This window comes from Anabrus simplex, chromosome 11 (assembly GCF_040414725.1).
Source record: "Anabrus simplex isolate iqAnaSimp1 chromosome 11, ASM4041472v1, whole genome shotgun sequence".
Classification (NCBI taxonomy): domain Eukaryota; kingdom Metazoa; phylum Arthropoda; class Insecta; order Orthoptera; family Tettigoniidae; genus Anabrus; species Anabrus simplex.
In genome coordinates this window covers 134,611,221-134,631,714 of record NC_090275.1, presented here as the reverse complement: position 1 = coordinate 134,631,714, position 20,494 = coordinate 134,611,221, and the positions used below count along the sequence as shown (strand labels likewise).

At 39.3% G+C, this 20,494-nt stretch overlaps 1 protein-coding gene across 3 annotated transcripts in view; it reads left to right on the top strand.

The window, feature by feature from the left end:
* Nucleotides 1-20,494, top strand: part of DCTN1-p150 (dynactin subunit 1) — a 684,595-nt gene that overhangs the window by 507,335 nt on the left and 156,766 nt on the right. For all 3 annotated transcript variants that reach the window (XM_067155601.2, XM_067155604.2, XM_067155600.2), the window contains one exon: nucleotides 8,195-8,320. In XM_067155601.2, the coding sequence (XP_067011702.2) occupies nucleotides 8,195-8,320 (126 nt within the window). The remainder of the gene's footprint in view (nucleotides 1-8,194; nucleotides 8,321-20,494) is intronic.

Here is a 20,494-nt window from a genome sequence, read left to right as displayed (position 1 = left end):
TCTGCATTTTATCTATGAGTTTCCCAGTCAACTTTCCCTTCCTGCCTAATTTCTGCACCCAACCTCTTCTGGTAATGTCTTACACGTTCCAAGGGTCTCACTCCACTACTTCCAATAAGTAACCAGGGGAACCTGACCCCTACAGAGCACGTCCCCAGGTGGCAGATAGGGGGCCCCTGCAGTATGTAGGGCTGGTTGAAATAACCATTACAAACCGCGGACCAACAGGTAGCCCAATTCCTGGGGGTTTTAAAATACTACACCCTCTCTCCAGGGGTCATAAATATGGAGGGCCCTTGCCCTGGGTTAAGGGTGAAGACCTCAATGGCTCAATGGACTTCGGTATGGTGGAGATGGCGGAAGAGGCAACCCATCCTACTGCCTTGTATGACAAGGAAGGCATCCTCAAAGGCTAAGAGAGTAAACCCTGAAAGAAAATCCTCTTATGCGTTAGGCCTAGCAAGTTAGCAGGAGAGTATTGAGTACAGTCACTTTCAATAAGAAAAAGAGCCTCAGAAAGAAGATTATAGACTGGACTGACATTTCCTCTCAGACAATTGTAAAGTATGATGACCGTAAGGCTGATGATATACAATGTTCTGAAAGGAAACCCCAAATAAAAAAAGAGACCCAAATACCGAATTGGAACTATGAACATTCTATCATTAACTGGAAAGGTAAAAGAACTCCTAGACTTGATGGATAGAAGAAAAATATCAATATTGGGATTAAGTGAGACCAAATGGAAAGGGATTGGAAGTAAGACACTTCGTGGAGGATATAAATTATACTGGAGTGAAGGTAGCGGAAAGTGGTGTTGGATTCTTAATTAACAAAGGGACTGATGCTACAGCTGAAGTTATCTGCAAAAGTAATAGAATCATTAAAATGTTCATGAAACTGGAGAACACTAAGTACACCGGCATACAAGTGTATGCCCCACAGACAGGCTGCAATGAGGAAGACAAAGAGAAATTTCAGCAAGACCTGGAAGATAAAGTTAATAAGGAAAATGTTGTTATTATTGGAGATCTAAATGCGCAAGTTGGGGTAGACAGACTTGGGTACGAGAACATCATTGGTCCACATGGATTTGGACAGAGGAACCTAGAAGGAGAACAACTATTAGATCTGTGCAGAAGAAATGATCTTATAATCAAAAATACATTCTTCAAAAAAAGAGACAGTCACAGAATAACAAGGTACAGTTGGGATGGCCAGTATAGAACATTGATTGACTACGTAATCACAAATAAAGATGGTGGCAGGTACATCACAGATGTAAAGGTCATCCCTAGTGAAAGCATGGACAGTGACCACAGATTGTTGGTGGTAGACTTCAAACGTAAGACTAATGAAAAGCAGAAAATTATTATGAAAAAACCAAGGGTTAAAACTTGTAAGTTGCAAGAAGTCCAAATAAAGGAAGAATACAAAGTAAGGATTCAGCAGAGTTTGCCGAAGGGTGAAGTAACCAGTGTTAATGAAGAATGGAAGGCCTTCAAAGACACCTTTGTGGGAGAAGCCAAAAACCTATGTGGAGTCTATCAAAAGAAAAAAGGAGACACCATTATGGAACGATAGAGTGAAAACAGCGGTGAAGGAAAGAAACCAAATAAAGAAGGCACTGGACAAGGAAAAACAAAAACAGGACAAGAACGAAATGAACAAGAAATACAAAGACTTCAAGGAGTATACAGGAACAAGAAGCTTGCTGTAAAGAACATCGTAAGGGAAGAAAAAGAGAAGAAATGGAATGAGTTTGCAGACAAACTGGAAGAGGACAGTAGAGGAAATTGCTATACAGAGTAGTGAAAAACAAGCGAAGGGATCAAGAGACCATAAAAGCAGTAGAACATGATGATGGAACTCTGGCACAAGAAGAGGGAGAAATTAAACAAGAACTCAAGATCTATTTTGAAAATCTGCTGAATGGAGATACAGAAAACATAACAACGGATAGAGGAGGGCCAAGTCAAGGAACCACAACTGAACCACCAATTACATGGCTTGAGGTTGAAAATGCGCTCAAGAGCATGAAGAAAGGAAAGGCAGTGGGCATAGATGAACTAAGTGCAAATATGCTGAAAGCAGCAAGAATTCCAGGAATCCAATGGCTCTACAGACTGCTCAACAAGATATGGGAGGAAAATACTATTCCTGAGGACTGGAAGATGGGCATCATTGTACCTCTGTTCAAGAAAGAAAGCCGACGAAAATGTACTAATTGCTGTGGTATCACACCACTGTCTCATGTCCTGAAAATCTTGGAAAAAATAATAAGAGACCAGAATCAGAGATATTGTTGAACCAATTTTGGAAGAAGAGCAGTATGGTTTCAGACCAGGAAGGTCAACTACAGACCTTATATTTGCAATTAGGATGCTAATGGGAAAATACTGGAAGAAGAACAAGCCTTTATTTCTAATATTTTTGGACATTGAGAAAGCATAAGACACTGTACCAAGGGAAAGAATTTGGCAGTGCATGAAAGAACTTCAAGCGCGAGACAGCCGCATAGACAAAGTGAAAATGTTGTATAGTGGGAATAGAAGCTGTATTCAAGTAGGATGTGGTTTGTCAGACTGGTTTGAAACAAAGAGAGGAGTGCAGCAGGGCAGCTCATTGTCACCACTTCTATTAATTATTGTAGTGGATGTAGTAATGAAATCTATTAAAAGGAAAGAACATGGAGATATCAAAGCCTTCACATTTGCAGATGATGTTGCGATCTGGAGTGACTCAGAAGAGGAATTGGGAGAGAGAATGCAAAGCTGGAATGAGGAGTTTAAGAAATATGGTTTAAACATCAGCAAGACCAAGACTGTGGTGATGAAAGTGTATGGGGAAGGAGCCGAACCAATAGTCATGTTAAATGAAGCCCAACTGGACAGCGTTCCAGTTTTCAAATACTTGGGTAGCGTTATATCAAATGACAACCTAGCAAAACATGAGGTGAACAATCGAATCAATAAAGCAACACAATTTTACCACCAGGTAAGACACCTGCTGTGGGATGAGCAAATATCCATGAAAACAAAAATGACATTGTACAAGTCCTATTATACACCAGTTCTTACATACAGTCTCGAAACCACAACACTGACCAATAGAGATAATTCCAAACTTCAGGCAGCTGAAATGAAATTCCTACGCACTATGATCCAGGAAACCAGGAAAGACAAGATTAGGAATAAGAAAATTAGAAAAGAAGCAGGAATAGATTATTCTCTCCTCAATAAGATTCAGACATCAAGACTGAAGTGGTTTGGTCACATGAAGAGGATGCCAGTAAACAGAACTGCAAGGAAGGAATTTAACAGAAAAGTAGAAGGAAGACGACCCGTGGGAAGGCCACAAAGGAAATGGATAGATTTAGTTAAGAATGATGTAGTGCTGAGAGGTCACGATTGGGACAAGTTGGTGGAGAAAGAATGGTACAAAGACAGGATGAGATGGAGGAGGCTCATATACCACACCCGGGAAACTGGAGATGGTTTAGGATGATGATGATGATGATGATGATCCCCATCCCCATAAAATTCCACATACTGCAGACCCGTGTCCTCCAAGGAATGGCCAAAAATATTTTTGACATCATTCGGTTCCATACTAGGTGCAGAGCCATGAAAGTTCCAAGCACAAACACTTTATGTTCACCTTCCCATGCAAGATATTGAAGGGAATTTTTATCGTCATTGGCATGCTTCCTGCACCCTTAACATCACCTCCACATCCAGGACCTTACCAGTATCTACAGAAATTCAGGTAAGAAGAATGTCCACATTTCTGCCATGTTCCATCAGCTGAAATGTGTTTCAGGTTAACTACTTCTTTCAATTTCTCCTCAGCAAGATCTGTTGTTACCTGGGACAGGTGGGGGTGGTAAATTCATAATGTATGCAAATTTCTCTGCATCACTTTATCCACAACCAATCAAGCTCATACCATGCACTAAGCTCCTATTGACTTCATGCATTTTACCATGTTTCCTTGAAGTAGAAAAGTTTGGAGATTGAAATTCACAGTTATTACAAAAAGTTCTAAGGCATAAACCCCAGCTGAACCTGAGATTGTCCTCCTGTCTTACTGCTAATGTACCAGATATTTTACAAGATGAGCAACACTCGAGACACTCGTTATAAAAAATAATCTTGAAATTGTCACTGCTGTTATGAATATCAGGAGTGATTTTCACTGATGAAAGCTTAGAAGAACTAGCAGAAAGGTTTTGGTCATTCACTTTGTCTGTCACTAAATCACTATGTAACAACTTATTCGTATACGTATTTCCTTGAAATTTCTTCTTCTTCTTTCTTCCAGAATGGCTTTTTGAGCCCATTGTCACAAAAACCACTGAGTTATGAACAGAAGTTTGTCACGTCTTTATGCGAGGTTAGAAACCATGTTTGTTTATATTTTGTGGTACTGCCTTTTGGAGGGAATGCTACATGAAGGACATCTGGTCATAAAAAATTGAACTACATTTCAATTCAGGCAACTAACATAATATGGGCGCTAAATTCAAACTGACTGTCCTCAAGAAATTGAATTGATGATGATGATTGTTGTTTTAAGGGCCCTAACATCGAAGGTCATCGGCCCCAGAAATTGAATTAAAACGTTACCTGCCCACTCTCAGTTCAAAGAGAATGCTGCACATATTATTTTAAACCTCTCTGAAAGCCGTTTGCTTTTGTTAAATGTATATATTCTTAAAGTAGAAAGATAACACTTCCATAAAATGCAAATAAATTTTTTTATTTTTTTATTTCACTTAAATGCATTTTTTAACGTGAAGATATACCTTAATGTTGAATGCCCTTTCAACCACATACAGAGAGATTGGTCTCCATCGATGGACTGAGCCTTCAAGTTGTAAACACCTTCCCTTACTTTGGCAGCATTCTCTCATCACACACAAATATAGATTTGGAAATCCAATTAAGAATCAACTGTTGTGGAGCATCCTTTGCCAAACTAAGATTTTGAGTTGTTGACAGTCATGATGTCATTGTTGCAACAAAGATCCTCTCATATGATTCAGTTGTAGTTCCCAGCTTACTGTATGGGCTGGAATCCTGGACATGCTACAGACGAAGAATATCACGTGTATAATCTGGCAAGACACACACAAATGTCAGTGTGCTTGAAGAGGCACAGACCACCAGTATAGAAGTCATGGATTTAAGATGTCAGCTACGATGGACAGGGCTTGTAATACGCATGCAGGTGTTTTACTCTCAGTTAACAGTGGGCAAACATTGTTTGGGAGGTCAGAAAAGCAATTTGAAGATGTAATTAAGGCTAACATGAAGATATGCCACATACTGGGAGACCTTTAGTTAGTTCATCGTGGCACACTACCTTTTGAAGAAAATTATAGGCTAATAGCGAACGATAAGAGGCAATGTAGAAAAGAAAAAGAGGAAAATAGAACAGTGCCTCCTGCATTGGGCTGTACAGTCACCATAAAGAGGAGTTCTGCTCACTGTGACTCTGTCACTTGAAGGAAGACAAAAATAAATAAGCTGATTCATATTTCTTATCGTCCATTTGTGTGCAGTGGGATGCTAGAATGTTTTCTTGGGCTTTTTTCCCCTTCTTGATTTATTTCATATCTCAATTTCTTGTATTACTGCCTTCTTTCTTCGGTGACAGAGTTCTTGAGATCCCTCCTCATGTCCATTTTCTCAGTTCAATAGTCATTCAGGCTTTCTTGTTTTCCTGTTGCTGCCGCTCTTAGAACACTGTCTAATTCTGCATTTGCTGGAAGTTCCTCAGTGGGCTTTGTATAAGCTATAGCTTCTTCTTTTCCATTTTCAAGTATGCACAGTAAAAAGATCCAACAGCAGTGACGATTTTCCCTCATTGTTATTTTAAAACCTCCATTCGAACACACAATTTCATTTCTCAATGTGTTAGTAAATTTATTTAGTTTATTTTCTGGGCTGAACCGTGTTGTTTCCTGTACATTACGTACAGTTTGCCAATGTTTTGAATACATTTCGGTATTCTTTGTCAAGGCGACTGAAATATCCCTACTCGATCAGAGGTAATCAGTCTCCCAGGCAGCAATCATACTACAAGGGTGGTTCCTGACCTTGGTCTATATATGCCAGCCTTTCTGGCTGACGTAAGCATCCAAGAATTGCTGATTTTAAATAAATAAATAAATAAATAAATTAGCTATGTGAATCCCCTAAGGGCTATGACCTCCTGCAATGCAGGGACAGTGCTCAGTTTAACTCATCAGGTGAGCAGGTCCTGAAGAGGATTATTATATTGGTTAATCTGTAGTTTGTTACTTGATAACATATTATTACCGCATATTGTACACTTCTGTAGTCTCACCCCTGAATGAATGCATTTTTGTTTTTCTGGATCAACAATTTGCGAAAACGCCCTGTTACATTAATGACACATGTACACTTTTTCTCCAGGGAGGGTTTAGGTTCCTTCTTGGTGAAAGAGTAAACTTGCACTCTTCGTTCTTCCATGGCTTCTTCTCTGAATGTTGTAGACGTTTCTTGAGCTTATCCTCTGTTGAAATTCTCTTGACATACAAGTGCATATCCTCCTTCCACTATGTGTTCCGTGATGTGTTATATCACTACTTCATGCAAACATCTTAATGTCTGTTTGACATTCGTCTTGCTATTCTCCAGAGTACTCAGAAGATGACCATCACGGTATCTTTTTCGTCGAAGCATACAATTGTATGTTGTATACTTCGCCCCTGTCCTGGGAACGTACTTCAACATACTTTACACTTGCGCGGCTTCTTTCCGCAGTGTACGCGAGGATGATAATTTTATATTCACCACTTCATAAAAACCTCTTTTTATATTCTTGTCACTTTTACTATATTATGCCGGAGTGATAAGAGAGGTGACTTTCAGGTTTCCTTCTTTGTAGAAGCACACTGTTGCATATTTCACTGCTGCACAATATCCATAATATGTGTCTTAATTGACCTATGTTATCACAGAGCTTCATATTCATATTGTTCGAATGTTTCTTGATTTCAGTAGCCTCACGGATTTTCCTTTCCAGATTCCAAGGGATAGATGCTAGGATCTTGGTCTTGTCAAATTATGTTCCGTGTCTTGTTTTGTAGGACTTGGCTACCGCTGAAATATCTGTGTTTTGGTTCTTGGTGTGACGGATATGTTCTTTTAGGCAGGTGGAGATCAGACTTTTTTTCACCAACATAGCACATTCCGCAGCTACATTCAATGAGGTATACTCCAGGAGCTGGTAGTTCTGTTGTGTCTTTTACTGATGGTAAATAATGGGCTAGCTTCCAGTGTGGTTTATAGATGGTTTTTATATCCTATTTGTCCAGTAAATTGTTAGTAAATTTCCTTGTTCTATATTTTGTCTCTTCTGGTTTTCTGTAACCAAGATCATAAGAACTTCATTTCAGTTGCTTGAAGTCTACTGTTGTGTGGTGCTGTCTTGGTAACTGCTTCAACTCCACAGGTCAAGACTGACACTAGATAACATCAGGTCAGGAGGTGATGAATTGAGTGATGCTGGTTGTATTCCATTGGAGATTTCTTATTTGATGGTGGTGTAGGAGAAACATATTTGTGTTCTTGATGTCTGTGTTGTCAGAAAGAATCTGTTCAGGTTCCCTGCTCATAACCAAGCTGATGTTCTCAAACTCTTCTCATCTCACTGCATAATGTCATTGTTGTCTTATCTTCCTTGTTAACAGCCTTTATTACTGCATCCATCACAGTAATGAAGAACTACCCTGTTGAACTGCAAACCACTCTGACCTAGCAGCTCTTCTTTCTGCGTGAGACTTTCTCTAATTTGTTCACCAGGTATAACAGCAGTACTTCTCTAAGAGCAAAAATAAGGTGCTTAGTTCAGGCCATCATACCTGTACATACAGTCCAGTCTTTAGAAGTTTGATTTTCTGGCCAAGACCAGCCATGAAAAAATCTGTTGTGACATCCTCAACAAATGTTACTGTCAGTTTGAAGAGATTGCTTCAGAATATATGTTCTAAGAAGTAAACAAAGATACTCCACTCTGGCAGATGGTTAAAACTTCATAGAGAGGTATTGTGTTTATATGTTTCAAATCACAACCACACTCAGTAGCTGATGCTGAGACTTGATCATTCCTTCTGTATATTGTTAATCGTTTATGAGGACATTAATTCCGAATTTCATTTCAGGAGCTGAAGATTTCACTGAAGCTGAAACAAGAAGAACTGAGCGAAATGACAATCCGAAAGGAGCTTGCAGAGAAGAAAATGGGCAGTGCTAACAAGGATTACGAGCTCACGATAGAGAAGCTTCAAGTATGTATGGTCTACTTCATCTAGGAGTAATTTTTTTCTATTTTGTGTTTCCCTTATCAAAGTTGCTGTAACTCTGTGGGAGGTTCAGCCTCATCCACATTGTTGTCACGATATATTTGTTATTACTGAAGATGTGAATGACTTCCTTGTGTCTTACGAGGATTAAGACTTCACCTGATTTCCTGGCTCGGTAGAGTATGTTGTCAACCTTCTTTGACCAACAGCAGCACACATTTCACTTGTGCTGATTCCACATCCAGATCGCACTCTTGTATACTAATGATGATGCTGACATTGGCGCTTATTGGTTATGATGAATGTTTGTCACCTGTGTAGTGGATGGTGTTGCCTGTACTACGGTGGTTACACAAAACAAGTACTGAACACAAAAGGAGGGACGTAAGAGCAACTACACACTATCAGAAAACACTATACACACAGAGAAACATCAGCTAGCCTACGCGGATCTCAGCCAACAACAACATAATACGAAATATCAGTTGGGCCAACTAGTGGACAATGAACCAGGAAAATGGAAGGAACTACGACCTGCTGAGGGTATGGATGTGGCTGAGATTGCAGATTCCGAAATAATTCGCCGTGATCCTTAAATTTGAAAAATATTATTTATAAGTGAAAATTTTACGAATACATTCCGAAACGAAATCCACCAAACTTGCAACATACGAACTTTAAACTCTGTGATATGCATAACTTAGAGGTTCTTTAATAATGCTTTTCTGTAAATTCAGAATTTCAAATCACTATACATCTACTTACCAAAGCAGTTGCACAATGCAATTTAGTAGGTCAAAAGCAACCTAAAAGCAATTACAATTTACAGTGAAGTGAAAGTACTCTCCTAAACTCTAGCGTACATCAAGAGACACTGAACTACCAGAGGCAAACCCCAAGGTAAATATATTAAATTACAATCTACATATTTAGTGAAATAAGAAATGGGAATATCTCGAAAACAAACAGGGAACCCCAGCAGAAAAGCTAAGGCGTCGTAAATAATTAATTTGGCAAATCTAGGTTAGGCTAGGGCAGACTCCTATACGAAATAGCAACCGAACATTACGGAAATGTTAACCGGAACGGAAAGTAAGAGTGCTTACCCGAAGCCGCGCCATCCCGGAAGCGAGGCGTCACACTCGACGCAGACCAACACAAAGTAAAGGCAGATCAGGCCAAGACAAACCGAATTATCACGAACGCTGCCTCGCGCACTATATATAGAAAACCCTGGCCTTGGAGTAGCCAATCAGAATGCATGAGTCCGCCCATCCCCTCCTAAGTTCACCAATCACAATTCCTACTCCCCTTGCGAACATTAACTAACATTCTCGAATACACACGTTCGCGAATTTTCCATTTCCAGAATAGTTAGAAAATTCCTTCTAGAAAAACATAACCCACAAAAGGCACACACCCTGTTCAACAATTTTCTAGATACTTCCAGTAAGTACAGAATTGAAATCTACTGTTTACAAATACCTATGTTACAAATAATACACAGTACAGGTTAGGTCATTACAAATAAAACATTATATCATACTTTACAAATAAATTCTTCAAAAACATTTTCCACGTCCACTATATTGTTCACCTGTGACATCTTCCTCGCCCCGAAAGTCGAGCTACGCTCGACCATTAACATAGTTTCCTTGGGGAGAAAGTGATAAAATGTTTGCACACAATACAGATAGTAAAGATACATTATTCTAACACTCACGATTTCTTGGAGTAGACTTTCTGATAACAAACAAAACAAACTGTCAGCACACCACAGGTCCTTTTAGTAGCCAAGATTTTACGATTCATCAATAATTTTCAAAAATAATAAAGGTGTTCATAGATCCACCTATTCAATAAATATCACAAAATCTACATGGATAGTCAGTCACATTACACTTCACAGTAGTTTAGACAATTTGCACTCTGTCTACCGAAGGATGTACACACTTTCCTTCTGCCAAATGTTAGTCATCCAGAAACTTCTCACTCTGTTGCTAAACACGTTCAAAAGCTTCCCATTAGACGAGTTATGGACTCAGTATTTTGCACCACTTTTCCACACCAGTCACAGAACAGCTAGGCCACAGGTTCTCGCTGATGATGCAGCTGCCAACACGGCCATTTGCCGCCAGCCTCCATTCAATTTCAGTCTGATTGAGGTAGCCATGTAATTGCAGTCCAGTGGTATCTTGCACCAGATAAGCAGCAGGGTGAGACACCGTCCAGGCAGACTGCCACCATAGGACTTATGACACAGGATCGTGGTGCGGCATGGTAGCGCCCAAGGCACAGAGTGTGCCTCCCAACTTGGCACTTCAGGTTGCTGTCCGAAGAAGCTGGTCACTGCAGCCACTGTAACACAAACAAACCGCAGCAGACAGGGGAATACTTAAGGAAAGTATGCTGCTGGGCTCAAAGCTCTTGCGCAGTCACCCAAAAGGTGGCTTAATAAGTATGCAGTAAGGACTCTCCCTCGCACACCAGGGATATTAGGGCACTAACCCCGGGGTAAGCACTGCTGTCTATAATACATCTGACAAGATTATGGTGGGGGTGAAAGGAAACTATAGGAGTTTACCCTAAACCTGAAGGTGAGGGGAACAAATTCCAAGGAGTGACCCTAAACTAAAACCTACCTAACGTATAATACTAAATCCATTATAGTAGAGGATAGCTAAAGTATTCACCTATACAGTTACTTACAACTAACTTACAACAAAACTTATTATTACCTTATAATTAAAACCTTCTAAATACCTTACGATAAACTTATCATTATCTTATTAACTAAACTCTCAATAGTTTACAACTAGGTCTACACGGTCACCAACAATGGTATTTACCCCTTCCCTACCAGACTTAAGGTACTTTGATCTGGGAAAGGTGGACTCTGCTGATCCTTTTCCTTTCGGGATCGCTCACCAATAATGTTACTGGGGTAAGGAACTTTAAGATGGTGCAGGGACCTCGAAATCTGGGGGCCAACGTACTGATAACATGGTTCGCAGCACTACTGACGGGATGTGTTTTAACAAACACCTGGTCACCCACAGAGAGCTCGTGCGGCCTTCGCCCGTGGTTGTAATTACCCTGGACCTTAGCGTAATAAACCTTCAAGTTCTTTCATGCACAGTGCCAATTAGCTCGGATCTTTTCTGGGCTGGCATCGTCGGGCAGAAGATCAATAATCGACCATAGGTTAGATAGAGGAGAATTTGGAGTAAAAGGCAACATTAACGAAGCAGGGGTTTGCTTGTGGCTTTCATGGACAGCAGTGTTAAATGCAAATGACAACCAATTTAATGAGGAATCCCACTTGGAGTGGTTTGAGAAGTGATAAGCGATGAGGGCAGTTCGCAGGTTACGATTCACTCTCTCAGCATAATTTGGTTTTGGGTAATACAGGGTAGTGGTTTCATGAGCAATGGATAGATCAAAATAGAAATTCCAGAACTGGGCAGAAGTAAATGCTCTTGCGTTATCACTTACCAAGAATTGACAGGGTCCAAACGAGGCGAATATCTGTTTCAAGCACGAGATGGTGGTGTTTGCGTTAGCCATCCGAGTGGGGAACAGCAACGTAAAACGCGAAAAGGCGTCCACACACACAAGTATGAAACAAAGACCATTCCGAGATCTCGGGAAGGGCCCGATATAGTCTATGAACAGTCTTTCCATTGGGCAAGAAGCTTGCTCAGAAGACAAGAGACCTAGATGAGTATTCGGGGTGGGTTTGCTGATGTTACAAATCTTGCAGGACTTGACAAGGGTACGAATCTTCTCTCTTGTTTTGAAAATGCCCAGATGATTGCCCACTGGGGATTCATGAAAACATTTGAAGATAGGCGGGACCAGGTTAGTTGGGACTACAATTTTGGGGTGTCTACGACCGCGAGCAGGACAACACAGGACACCATTCTTAAGAATGTAGGGTTTAACGTGCTCACCATATTTAATCCTGTCGATAATCCCCTTTTAACTCAGCATCGTCCTCTTGATGTTTGGATATATCCTTGAAAAGGAAGGGAGAGTTTGTAAGAACTACATTAACACGTTCCGTGCGGTTCGGGCCACCATGTGCCCCGAAACATGTTACTCTTATCCATCGGCGCGAACTTCCCAAAACTGCGAAGTAAGTAACTACGTCCTAGTTAAGAATTTCCGTTAACTAATGGCAACATAGTGTTCCAATTGAAGTAAAGGATCGAGGCATACTGCTAGTTTTGATCGGCCCACTGGTGATCCGAAGGAAGATTTTTTCATCTTCCATTCATATCGCTTCGGGTCACCCTGAGTCCCGATTACTGTCTGACCCATGTTTTTACGCGGGAATCGCTTGGCGCGATCACGGTGAATGAAGCCTAGAGTGTTGGTGCCCGCCGATGGTAGATTGTTGGTTAAGGAGTACCACCCTTCTGATATCTGCTTTCTACATTGCTCTTAGGTAAGCGAATAGAGGTTACTGGAGTAGTTATTGACATATTTGTTATCTTACGTAGATAATATTTACAAGCAATTTCACGACCTTTATTTGTTATCTTCCGTAGATAATATTTACAAGCAATTTCACGTCCTTTTTAGGCATGGAGCCTTCACATTCTGACACACCGGTGGCACGGAAAAGAAAGAGGGTTAGGACAGCACTGTATCCCGGACGTATTGTTCATTATTTGGAACAAAGTGACACCAGTATGAAAATAATTAACATAGGCCTCTCATATTCCAATAAGAACTGATCAATGAACGAGAATGTAATAATTAATTCCGGGGTCATTTCTGTTTCATGCAATTGTTGAATTGGAACACTGTCGCACAGGTAAATATGCTGGAATGACTCCTCAGCAATGACGCACACAACTAGTGCACATGAATTGTTTAGGATTTCATACTAGGGAGTAAACAAAGTCAATTTCGTCAGGTCACCGGTAACCCGAACCGATAATAACTAAAGGCAGCATCGGGTTACCGGTGGGCCGATATGACGTAACATTAAGTCATCGAAATTCACTGCCGCAGGGAACGTGTTAACAAAAGCTGATACTTGTTTGGGAGATGAGTCAGTTGGCTCTGATTGAGGGTCAGAGCTGCCTGGATTGAATATCCTGCTGAGGCCATCAGCCACAACGTTTTCCGTGCCACGAATGTGGCGGGCTTGAAATTGGAAGGCTGAGATGCGCACTGCCCAACGTACTAGACGACCGGTCTTTCGCGGCTTGGCCAGTACCCAGCTCAATGCTTGATTGTCAGTTTCCAGATCAAAAGGAAGATGTTCCAGGTACATTCTGAAGCGTTCTAAAGAGAAGACAACAGCCAAGGAATAATTTCGCTCAGCAGGATTCAGGGCACATGAAGCATAAGAAATAGGACGACGCCCTCCTTGAAATTCCTGTAGAAGAACTCCAGATATGCCTGAAGAAGAGGCGTCAGTCTGAAGGATGAAGCGTTTAGAAAAGTCTGGCATAGCCAGTACAGGAGCGTTACATAAGGCAGATTTCAAGTCCATGAAGGCTTCACGTTGGGCATCACCCCACACAAATTTGGCATCCTTTCTTCTCAAAGCATTTAATGGGGCTGCACATTCAGCAAAATTGGGCATGAATTTGCGAAAGAAATTAACCATGCCAATGAATCTGGCTACAGCCTTGACGTCCTTTGGAGGGGGAAAATTCTGGATGGTGGCAGTACGAGACTGATCGATTGAGACACCCCTCCCCGACATGATATTTCCTAAGAAGGACATCTGGGGTTGTGCGAAGGAAATCTTGGATGCCTTGAGGGTTAGACCTGCTTTACGCAGTCTTTCAAACACTTTGTTGAGATGGAGTAGGTGTTCCTCAAAGGTATCGCTAAAAATTACGAGATCATCAAGGTAATTATAAACGAACTTGAACTTTATGTCCGATAAGACATAATCTAGTAACCGTGCAAGGACGGCCGCTCCAGTTAACGTAAGAAATTCATTTTTCCGTATTGAAGCAAGAATTACAATAAATAAACTTGATATTTCCACCTATTCAATACAATTTTAATGCTGTTATTCTATTACAACATATTAAATTTCACAGGACTAGTTTCGACGCAGACTTGCGTTACAAGATATTAGAATCATTCCGTATTGACGGTTTTCACTTTACAATGGCGAAAAATGAAAGTATCCTCCAAATCAATACATTATATATTCCGTCATTAGACGGAGTAAACAAGATCAGACATGTTTCGGCTTGTTTGAGCCATCTTCAGTGAAAAAAATTAGGGGGGGGGGTTGGAATAATTTACATAATATGATTTGAAAAAATGCTAAAAAGCATAATGAAAGCGCAAATGAAAAAACAAACAAAAGAGAGCCTATACGGAAACAAAATTAGCACAAATATACAATATTTACATCAATATGCAGAGCAAAAAACAACTTATTGTGACAAAATTCAGTGAAACAGGTGTTAATTTGAAATAATAATAATTTTGTCACAATAATTTGTTTTTTGCTCTGCATATTGATGTAAATATTGTATATTTGTGCTAATTTTGTTTCCGTATAGGCTCTCTTTTGTTTGTTTTTTCATTTGCGCTTTCATTATGCTTTTTAGCATTTTTTCAAATCATATTATGTAAATTATTCCAACCCCCCCCCTAAATTTTTTTCACTGAAGATGGCTCAAACGAGCCGAAACATGTCTGATCTTGTTTACTCCGTCTAATGACGGAATATATGATGTATTGATTTGGAGGATACTTTCATTTTTCACCATTGTAAAGCAGACTTGCGTCATCTTCAGCTTTTTCGGAAAATAGGCAACCTTAAAATTCATGACATGTCTTAAAATGTTTGGCATAAAATCCAGTTAAATCTATAATTAAAACCTTAACTCATTAAAGACTATTATGACAAGTAAAAGACTTGCAAGTCAGTCGTATAATAAAAGTTCATTGGTTAAATGATATTCTTATGAACAAGCAGTTGTGGAGTCCTTAAATATGTTGAGCGATAGATAAAATATTGTGTTCCATTTCACTACAACTTGTATACTGCTGAACCATCTCAAAAATCATGAACGTTGGTCATATGGAATTTTCTGCATAAAATCTTCTATGTCTTAGGCCTATGAGGTGGAAACATTAACGTTAACAGTTTCTTGTGATGTTTGTGAAACCAATGTTTCCTGGTTCAATGCGGAACCTGTAAATATATTAAAACGCGGTTAACGATACAGTGTTGAATGTGTTGTGGTTCTAATCAGCAAAATGATAAAGTGATTGTATGTAGCACTCACCTCAAAGTACCGTGAGACAATGCTATTGCTAGCCGCGCTCAATGAACCATGAAGACTCTGAGCAGGTTTGCATGATCGGACGTAGCTAAAGAGGGGAAGTAGGGGTGGGTTGAGATGATGTATGTGGGCCGCGCGTGTGGAGGGAGATTTAATATGTTGTAATTTGAATAACAGCATTAAAATTGTATTGAATAGGTGGATATATCAAGTTTATTTATTGTAATTCTTGGTTCAATACGGAAAAATGAAATTTCTAACTGAAGCAGCTCACCAAGCAAAACCCGTAGCCTACCAATATATGGGCTTAAGAGTCAAAGTAGGAAAAATAGGCAAAGATATAAAATTTATAAAACAGTGTATTTCACAGAATTTGACCCCCAAATTTCTCAGAAGTGTTTTCAGAAAACATAAGGTTCCAAAACATCAAAGTAATGTTCATTCAAAAACTAAAAAGTTATGGCTAAAGAATGAATTAAAGTTTCTTCATAAGAAAAAATCCAATTTAAACCAGAAACTGTATGAGGCTCACCTCAAGGCCACGAGTTTACTTACGAAAGCTCAATGGAACCTCTTCCAAGCTCAGGTTCAAGACAAACTTACCAATTTTCTTAATATCAAACAGACAACATTAGAGAAAAAACTTAACATGTTGCATAACGAAGTAGTAGCCAGCAAACCTTCCTCTAAAAAACCTAGGCATAATCCCAATGACGGATCACTAGTTCAATTCCATACTCCAATAGTCAACTTGTCTACAATTGATTTAAGCGAGGAGGAAAAGAGCATTCTTTCTAAAGGGCCCAAACACAATTGGCCTAATGTTAATTTGGCCAATATAGCCTCTAAATTAGTAACAGAATCTGAAGTCACAATTCGTAAAATGCCACAAGATTTGCAGGATGATGTTAGGACAGATGTAAAAAGACAATTACAAAAAATCTTTATTGCAAACAATAATAGAACTTCTGTTACGGCAGAAGTTTCTTTTACTGAAAGAAAACACATCATAGACCTTAAGAAGAAGATTCAAGACGAAGAACTTATCATAAGCAAAGCGGATAAAGGTAATACGACAGTAATTATGCATAAGGCCGATTACATTCAAAAAGCCAAAATATTTTTCGATGATAAGACCTTCACAGTGTCTAAGAAAGATCCAACACAGATACTTCAAAAACAATTAAAACAAACATTAAAGAAAGCGGTTTTTCTCTTTACGGAACAAGAAAAGACTAAATTGATTAACATGAACCCGGGACTTCCAACAGCCAAAGCACTTCCAAAAATCCACAAGGCCGGAGTCCCCATTAGACCAATAATAAACTATAGACCAAATCCTTTTTACAAAGTAGCACAGTTTATTCAGAAATTCCTCAAACAACAACATAAATTTAGGGCTAATAAATCAATTAAGAATACTATTGAATTGGTTAACAAGTTGAACGACTTCGAACTACGACCCTACCACACAATACATTCGTTCGATGTGGTTAACATGTTTCCAAGTGTTAATACCAGTAAGATAATACCGATCATTCATAACAATTTAAAAACTTAGTCACCTAAGTGTACTAGAGATACAGGCCTTCATGAATTCATTAAGGTTGTTAATTAACAATAATTACTTTATTTTTGATAGTATAATTTATAAACAAAATGGGCTATGAATGGGGTCTCCGGCCTCGGGGATTTTAGCAGAAATTTATTTGGATATTTTAGAGGATTCCGCGATAGATACCGGAAATACGTTCAGTAACATACACCATGGGTCTAGGTACGTTGATGATGTATTCGTAGTTCTAGATGAGCGGATAATAGATGCAAAGACCACCTTAAGTAAACTCAATGACATAGATCCGCACATCAAGTTTACCTTGGAATCTGAAAAGAAAGAATCAATTAACTTTTTAGATTTAACTATTAAGAGACAGCCTCCTACTTTTTTCTTCAACATCTACAGGAAACCAACACAAACTAGCGTCACTATAAGACAAGATTCAACACACCCACAAGCTCACAATAGAGCTATGTATTTCAGCCTTGTAGACCGGGCTTTTAGAATCCCTATGACTAAAGCTAATTTAAACAAGGAGCTGAATACTATCCGCAATAATATCCGTAATTGAATAACAGCATTAAAATTGTATTGAATAGGTGGAAATATCAAGTTTATTTATTGTAACGGCCGCTCCAGTCGCCAGACCAAAAGGGACGCGTTCGAATTGATATAGGTTCCAATCGGTTGCAAATGCAGTGAGATGCTTGGATTCTTCGGCAAGGGGTATCTGGTAATAAGCCTGATTTAAATCGAAGGTGGTGAAATTTTTTGCATAAGCGAACCAAGAAAAACAAGAATGCAAATCAGGAAGTGGGACAGATTGGAAGACTACCTTACGGTTCAACATCCGATAGTCGACTACAGGCCGATAACCACCTTGCGGTTTAGGGACCAGAAACATGGGAGAAGAATAGGCTGACTTGGATGGGCGTATCACTCCCTCAGTGAGCATAAGCCTTGGGTTCATCAGAATCTTCAAGAACAGCATTAATGTGACAAGGCAGAATAGGGGAGTGATCACACGGCTCAAAGGTTCTTGCACAAAATTTAAAATGGAATCTGTTGAACTGGAGGTCCAAAATAATGCCTGTTTTAACAATAAAATTTGCATGATAGGAAAACTTAAAACGGTCCACCTTTTCAATACAAAAATGTTATAGTTTATTTATAACATGTATTTGCACTTGGAACTAGTTTCAACGCTGTTTTGCGTCATCATCAGCCAAAATGTGGGAAATAGGCCAGCATGTAGGCATTTATATTACACAAGGCGTTACATTAAACAATACACATCTTACAAGGAGATAAAAACAGGGACGAATATAGAAACAAATGCATCGTTGAGAAAGCAAAAGTTATACATATTAAAAATAACCTTAACCACACATTTTGCAGTGCGAAAGTGTTCTTCTTGAATGATTCCTGAATATAAAACACACACGCACACATTTCTGAAGAGCCAGCAGGCAGGACAAAGTAAAGTGAAACCTTAAGAGTTCTTCTGAGAAGAGTTCATCATTTTTTCTATGTTCCGACTAACTAATGAAGTCTCCCTTGAGTTACTGATAAACATACACAACAGGAAATTCTCCTTCACTCTCAACAAAAGCTATAAAGACCAACGGTAAAATTTCATTTTAAATAATGTGCAGAGACATGAAAGCATGATCTTGAACATGATATAACTCCTTCATATAACCCAATTTTTTACACAAGGTGTTACATTAAATAATACACAACTTACGAGGAGATAAAAACAGGGACGAATGTAGAAACACATGCATCGTTGAGAAAGCAAAGGTATACATATTAAAAATAAGCTTAACCACACAACTTGCAGTGCAAAAATATTTGCCTTGAATGACTCCCGAATGCAAATGCACGCGCACACACTTCTAAAGAGCCAGCAGGCAGGAAAAAGTAAGGTGAAACCTTAAGAGTTCTTCTGAGAAGAGTTCATCATTCTTTCTATGTTCCAACTAACTAATGAAGTCTCCCTTGAGTTCCTGATAAACATACACAACAGGAAATTAAACAGTACACATCTTACAAGGAGATAAAAACAGGGAAAGTTATACATATTAAAAATAACCTTAACCACACATCTTGTAGTGCGAAAATATTCGTCTTGAATGATTCCTGAATACAAAACACACACGCACACATTTCTGAAGAGCCAGCAGGCAGGAAAAAGTAAAGTGAAACCTTAAGAGTTCTTCTGAGAAGAGTTCATCATTTTTTCTATGTTCCGACTAACTAATGAAGTCTCCCTTGAGTTCCTGATAAACATACACAGCAGGAAATACTCCTTCACTCTCAACAATAGCTATAAAGACCAACGGTAAATTTCATTTTAAATATTGTGCAGAGACGTGAAAGCATGATCTTGAACATGATATAACTTCTTCATTTAACCACCTTTGAAAGTCTCTCTCTATATTACATAGCTTCATTAACACACCATTCTGTAGATGCACAAAATAATCTTGTAATCTTCACAGGTCTGGTATTCAGCTCTACAAGAATATAAAATAGGTATTAAGGAATACGTTGTTGAGAGTTTGGAGGTTGACTGTGCCAGTATTTGTGGTGTATTGTTGCAGCGTTACGTGTAGGGTGGGGGCAGGTTTCTATGATGTTTATTGCGGGACATGAGGCGGTAAAGCTATGGCGCGAGATGAAGAGGAACAGAGCGTGTTGAATAGTTTAGGTCTGGGGAGCGGCCATTGTTGGATTAGGAGGGGAGAGGGGAGGAGGAGTGGAAGGAGGGGAAGTATGGAGGGTGATGTGGTGAAAGTGTGTGGCGTGACAAAGTATTATGCATAATCTGAAAGACAGATCTGTTTTTCGGGATATTCATGTTTTTGAAAAATTCAATGAGAAAGTCGAATAGGATCTTTGGTTTTTCAGGAACTCAAGTGAGACTTCATTAGTTAGTCGGAACATAGAAAAAATGATGAACTCTTCTCAGAAGAACTCTTAAGGTTTCACTTTACTTTGTCCTGCCTGCTGGCTCTTCAGAAATGTGTGCGCGTGTGTTTTATATTCAGGAATCATTCAAGAAGAACACTTTCGCACTGCAAGATGTGTGGTTAAGGTTATTTTTAATATGTATAACTTTTGCTTTCTCAACGATTCATTTGTTTCTATATTCGTCCCTGTTTTTATCTCCTTGTAAGATGTGTATTGTTTAATGTAAGCCTTGTGTAATATAAATGCCTACATGCTGGCCTATTTCCCACATTTTGGCTGATGATGACGCAAAACAGCGTTGAAACTAGTTCCAAGTGCAAATACAGGTTATAAATAAACTATAACATTTTT